Source organism: Sinohyriopsis cumingii, chromosome 10, assembly GCF_028554795.1.
Source record: "Sinohyriopsis cumingii isolate HCF-2022 chromosome 10, ASM2855479v2, whole genome shotgun sequence".
In the NCBI taxonomy this organism is placed as follows: Eukaryota; Metazoa; Mollusca; class Bivalvia; order Unionida; family Unionidae; genus Sinohyriopsis; species Sinohyriopsis cumingii.
The window spans coordinates 70154605-70161403 of NC_142970.1; the positions used below are offsets into that span (position 1 = coordinate 70154605).

The 6799-nt window shown below is 37.7% G+C and overlaps 1 protein-coding gene across 1 annotated transcript; it reads right to left on the minus strand.

Annotated features, from left to right (window-relative positions):
- Nucleotides 1-836: 836 nt before the first annotated feature.
- On the minus strand, nt 837-6799 carry LOC149790360 (uncharacterized). Its single transcript, XM_089972405.1, has 2 exons — nt 5995-6799; nt 837-4062 (listed from the first exon to the last, which is right to left on the minus strand). The coding sequence occupies exons 1-2, from the start codon at nt 6103-6105 to the stop codon at nt 2383-2385; spliced, it is 1791 nt and encodes a 596-aa protein (XP_089828531.1). The 5' UTR covers nt 6106-6799; the 3' UTR covers nt 837-2382.

A 6799-nucleotide genomic window follows, 5' to 3' on the forward strand; every position in this document is an offset into this window, starting at 1 on the left:
AGATGAAGCGTTCGGAAGACTAGAGAGAATAGACAGACGTGTGATACACGGGTCAAGAGAGGAAGATGATGTAATAATTCGTGGACATCGCGCTCTTTTCACCACTCGTTATTATGATGAAATAAATCTAAATTAGACAATGCAGACAAATTATGTTGATATAACTTAGGTTATTAATTGTTATTGATGAAAAAAATTATTTTTCTTATCTAAGGGGGCTCGCACTCACACCGGGCCATAAAATCGAGGGAGGTCAACCCCTAGATAACGCAGCACAAATGCAATTAACCACCCCACTTACCAAGAGGGCGACTTTACAACAAATATCACGTATAACGAATGTTTATTGTCAAAATTTATAGTCTTTCAGCAATATTCATGGGTTTTGTCTAGAAATTTAGTCCATCATTTCCTTCCTACGTTTTATTTCTGAAAAATATGTCTGTGTCATCAACTTTTACAAATGTAAACAGTTTTGATCCGGATGATGCACGTTGTCTTCTGGTAGATAGGAGGGGCACAAAAGGGGGATTCTGCCTCCTGCTTATTATCATGATATGAATGTACAAGTCAGAGATCTTTCAATACTACGATATGAACTCAGGATATCGATATTTTTGTCACAGTATAGTATATCGTACAAGTCATACAGATGTACCAATACTACGATATGTACTCGCGATAGCGATATTTTTGTCAAAGCACAGTATATCGTACAAGTCATAGAGATCTAACAATACCACGATATGTACTCGGGAAATCGATATTTTTGTCGTAGTATAGTATATCGAAAAAAAATTCTACCTAATCACGGTGCACACAATACACCCAGAAAATTTGAAGATAGTAATGCACTTTTATTTTATAAATTCAACGACACTTTTAATGGGACAGTTATATGATTAAACAACTGGACTGTCTATATTCATCTTGTACCAAATTTATTTTGTCGCAGTATGACTAGTTTACACAATGAAATACACTTTGCATTAACTGAAATGTATCGAAACCAAAGTTATCAAACGTAGTACTGAACTGCAATGATCATGAGTAACCTACATTATTCGTACAAGAAAAACATTAGGATACACTGTATCGGAAGCCACGTATCGTACCTAGACGTCAACGGAAAAATATGCTCGAACAAGAAATATGTCCATAAAATAACAATAATTTCTATTCGTGAACGAAAACCAAATAGTGAATTCACTTTTTTGGTAGGGGTACCAATTTTCGAGGATTTCAGGGTTGCATCATGAACAGCTTCCGCGAACAATATTTCCGTGAACACTCGATTCCATCCCCCTGTGTATAATAATGGCCAACTTCCCCAATCCATGAATTTTAGTACCATTGAAAATGTTATTTTCATATAACTATGAAAATTGATTGCCACTAAAACTACGTAATTGACAGAACCTCATTCTAGACCTAACCGAAGAGAACTAACACGCCCTATACAGTAATATTATCAGTTGGTATTTGAGAATATGGACTATAAAAAATGTTTCGACACACACAAATCTTATAAAAATAGTAATAATTTCAGGGTCCCCTGATAACGGCTATCAGCTGTAGTAAAACCACCGGAATCAGGGTTCTAATCGGACATATTAGTAATGAAATAGTCTTTGGAGGCCTCAATGTGTTTGACATCAATAACAAGAGAGGAAACTTGCCAAATGCCTTGATTTTTGATGAATGATGACCTGAGATCTGAAAGTTTCTATTAAAAAGCACCTAACCTGCGTACACGGATAATCTAACTGGTTAGTTAAAGGGCCAATAAATAGCACTTTGCCATCTTTTCTATTCAAAAACACAGGAATGATAAAACATCATATATTATAAGCAAATTGATATCATTTTTTCTCTGCTCTTTTCGTTATTAAAAATAATGATATGGCAAAATTCTTTTTATAACCCACCAATTAAATCAGTTGTGGGTGAAACTTTGATGTGGACTCGAAGTAACTTTCACATCGCATGTCAACATTCATCATTAAAAAGGAAGGCTTTAACTCCATTGACATGATCTGAAGTTACTAATTAGCAGTGACAGAAAAATAAATGTTTTACAAAACCAAACAATTAAGTTCTGCCTTGCGAAGTTTTTTTTTCATACCGTTTGATACAGACGTTTTAACACGACAGTGATCATAATACAGACATGTCAAGTTTCCTCCCTGGTCATATCTGTATAATACATAGAGCCCCTTACCCTCCACTCCTAATCCCTCCCATTATAGCCAAAATCCATGGTACAAAAACGTATGCATTCTTCATGGGTGTTCTCATTCCTTGCTTAAATGAGAAGCGTCAAAATCTTTTTTTATTTATTTAGCCCTTCCATCAGAAATGGGCTATCTGCTGTCACAAAAGTTACGTTTCTCCCTCTCTATCTTCATTTTTTGCCCGAATGCGTTGCACCAAACTACTTTTTTGCACTCTCCAATCTCTGATTAGTGCTTTGCTGATTCCATATTGTTGCTCTGCTTCCTCATTTCCACTACATTCAGCAAATTCAATAATATGCAATTTGAATTCATTAGTGAAACTTGCTTCCTTCCCACGTTTTCGTCTGAACCTTCCATGTGAATCTCTAATCAAGCTTCCGGCAACTTCTTTTCTTTTCTCAAAAACAAAATTTTCCTCTCTTGAACTTTCCAGCTTTACATATTCCTGAAGGTTATGGCGTTTCATAAATCGAGTAAACCACGTATTGCTTGCTTTGAACTCTGGAGAATTAGTTTGTTCAGCAATTAAAAGTGCCTTCGCTCTAATCTCTGCAACTGTAATTTTACGCGTCTCATTTATGATCCAATCTGTTAAGAGACTCTCAAGTAAACTATATGGACTATGTTTTTGAACTGGCTGCAGTCTCCACTGGCTTCCTTGGCTCCGTTCTAGCTCTTCTTTTTGTTTCTTCCACTCTCGAACCCGTTTTTCATTGACTCCATACAACCTTGACGCTGCTCGATTACTAAGTTGTTCGGCGCATTTGACTGCTTCTAGTTTATAATTTACCGTGTATCTTCTTCTTGTGATTTCCATAGAAGGCTCAGCAGAGTTACTGCCACCAAAAGTCTTTGGATTCAGATATCTTTTCCAATAGCCCACTATATCCGTAGTTAAGCCGTAACGTTCTGCTGCTGCCCTCGTCCCATGCTCTGCGGCGTACTTAGATACTTCTTTCCTCAGTTCGTGGGTGCATACATCTCCAGTTTCATTGACTTTAGTGACACTAATATACCTTTCAAGCATTTGTTTGACCCAAAGTTCTCCAATTCTCAGATTTGGTTTCCCAATTTCTCGTGCAATTTCTGCTGCTCTGTTCCCAACAACATTAACATCGTCAGACTGACCAAAACTGTAGTTAGTTTCAAGAAGCCAGTTTACAATCTTGTCTTCAAGATCGCTGTGTTCGCCCAGTTTTATTGGCTGTGGCTTGCGAGAACTGGAAACTGCCTTTTTCTTTCCTTTCGTCTTCTTTTTGAAATGTTGTTTTAACATAATCCAATCCTCGATGATGTCTTCAGTAATGTTATACAATTCTGCTGCAGACTTCACACCCTGCAACTGCGCATGTTCAACTACTTTAAGTTTGTATTCCACTTGCTTCCTCTTTTCCTCATCAGTATCTGCTGAAGGTGAATGGCAGTTATTTTGCTCTCTGTCAGCTGAACTTTTTTCTGTAGATGAATCTTGAGATGGTTTCATCGATAGATCTGTTGAAGTGTTATCATCCCTTGCCATTTCTGTATCCGGTAAATCGCTTGGCGCTGAAATTTCTGAACAATGACTTTTCTTCCTTAAATCGTCCGTCTGTGGCGAGACTGTGCTCAACTTGTTAGTATGATCGAGAGAACCTTCGTCTGCCACAGTACTGTTTACAATACCAGTCTGATTAGTGACTTTGTTATTTGCATTTTCTGTCTCACCTGTCAAATCGACTTGTAATGGTTTAAGAGCCCCGCCGAACTGACTACAACACTCCAGTTTGCTAGTCTGCAAACTACCTGGTTTAAGAGTTTTCTTAGATTCATCTTCTTCTGACCTCATCTGAAATAAAAATTTGTCTGATTACTGACTGGTTGATTTCTTGGTCCATTCAAGCGGTCTTATTCATTTAAAAAACGCGTGGATCATTTATGAGCATAAAGTTTAATTAAAACCTATTCAAACATCAAGCCTCTTGCACGGTATCAACCTAAACTAACCATATTTCCCTTTACACAATTAAGACCTATAAGTCAAGATCTTCCAACTGAATACATGAAACGCTAGGTTTAGTAATAATAACATTATAAATTAGGCTTCTAGAATAGAAAATGCCCAGTCAACCAGATGCTTTACTAACTAAATGATCCTAACTGAGCTCGTCTGTGACCTAGGAGGCGTAAGTGTATGTACTATGAGAATGGTTTCCGAAACCATGACTCTACATGTGACATAAGCAATTGTTGACCAACAAAAAAATTCAGTAGGCCCTTGTCTTAGCACAGACTACCTATAAACTCTAATAATATATACAAATTATGTTAAGTTTTCTGGACAGATATAGTTAATGATTTATGACTGATTTGCAAACATGTTATTTCAGTAAGTAGTAATCCAAAATTAAAATACTAGCTGTTTCCACTTCAAAACCAATAGATAAAACAACGGATTTATGTTACAAAAAAAAAAAAAAAAATTTTGTAATGTTGCAAAAATCATATTAGCTAAGAAATGTTTTCGATTATTACATGGGCAAGACACTTTAGTCCAATTGCCAAGGCGCTAAATAATTTGTGTTTATGAACCATAAAGCGAAAAAACTCCAAACAAATATTCAATGTCACAATGTTTTCTTTTCGAGAAAATGGGAATTTCTGAAAACACACTATACACCAGCATGATTTTTTTTTCTTTTTTAAAACCCCTGATGTGATTCCTCCATCACATCTTGACTTTTTAGAGCAATAGTTTTTTAATATTGTCTGTATTTGTGTGAAAGAGTGATCCAACTACAAACACCATAAAATCATATCTACCGTGGCACAATGCACTGGAACGTTAGGATAGTTAATATTTATTCCACTGATTAATCCAAAATCTGAGCAGATCTGCCACAACATAATGCACTCAAACATCAGGGTCAATGTTTGTTCTACTAACTGGTCCTAACAGACCCAGTTCTGCATAAGCATAATGCATCGGAAGAGCTGGGTTTATATCAATTATTCTACTGATTAGACCTAACAAACCCATATCTGCCGCAGTATTGTTGTTGTTGTTGTAGGGTTTAACGCCATTTTTCAGCACAAGATAGCCTATACATGGCGGCCAGTATAATTAGTGGAGGAAGAACCCTGAAAACCTCGGGAAGAACCATAGACCCACGAGAAGCTAATGGCAGGCTTGTTCACATACCCACATTAGCCGAGCCTGAGACTCGAACTCACGGAGACAGAGGTGAGATGGCAGTGATCCGTAACGGTAAGCGCTTTAGACCACTCGGCCACTCGCGGCCCCCTCCCGCAGTATAATGTTGTTGTTGTGTTGTTGTGGGGTTTAACGCCATTTTTCAGCACACGATAGGCTATACATGGCGGCCAGTATTAATGGTGGAGGAAGAACCCGGAAAACTCCGGAAAGAACCACCGACCCACGAGAAGCTACTGGCAAGCTTTCTCACATGCCCACATTGGCTGAATCTTAGACTCGAACCGCCGCAGACAGAGGTGAGATGGCAGTGATCCGTAACGAAGAGCGCTTTAGACCACTCGGCCACTCGGGGCCCCTCCGCAGTATAATGTACTGGATGATTAGGGATGTTCTTTCTTCTACTGATTAGGGTAATAAATTCATGCTGGATCTATAATGATTGCATCTGGATTCGACTTATACGAGATAGATAGTACATTTAAACAAAAAATGATTTCTATTGTTTGTCAAAACCAATTCAGCTTGTAACTATTAACCATTATAAAAATATTGGGAATTACTCACTTTTAATTCCTCAGAATATACTGTGTCAGCTGCAATAAATATAATCGTATCAGCTTCATTAACATGTACAGATGACGTCAATGGTATTATTTGCGCATAATGAACTTGCATTGAAATTTGTGCATATTTTGCTTTTACTAGGGTAAATATGACTAGAAAACTCGATTCTAGAACTGGTTGCAAACAGTCAGTACATGAGAACTGGAATACGGCAACTCATCTTTTATAACATCTGTCACAAGCAATGATTTAAATGAAAGTTATGTTTTGAATAAATATAAACTGGCTTTGAAAGGACAAGTTTAAGATGACCATATTGACAGATGCAACATGAATTTCATGACTGCTGAAAATCCGCTTATGCTTGATCTTTTCGCTTTGGAAAAGAGATCGAAATGACAGGAACGGAATGATGTTGTTGTGGGGTTTAACGCCGTTTTTCAGCACAAGATAGGGTATACATGGCGGCCATTATAACTGGTGGAGGAAGAACCCAGAAAAACCCCAGGGAAGAACCACCGACCCACAAGCAGCTACTGGCAGGCTTCTCACGTACCCACGTTAGCCGAGCCTGAGAATCGAACCCACGCAGACAGAGGCAAGATGGCCGTGATCCGGAACGGCAAGCGCTTTAGACCACTCGGGGCCCCACGAATGGAATGAAGAAAGTAGGGATGAGTTTCGTGAATTTCGATTACCTGATACACTATTTCTTATTGCATCATAGTGGACATGTAATTAGTATTATTTAATGCAAAGAATATATAAAGATAAACATAAGAAGTAATTAAACAATTTGTAAACT

Bases quoted from the DNA above. Each gene is read 5' to 3' on its own strand.
- LOC149790360 (XM_089972405.1), bottom strand. From the start codon at position 6,105: ATGCAAGTTCATTATGCGCAAATAATACCATTGACGTCATCTGTACAT. The intron at 4,063-5,994 runs GTGAGTAATTCC...TTTTTATTTCAG, and splicing joins TATATTCTGAGGAATTAAAA to ATGAGGTCAGAAGAAGATGA.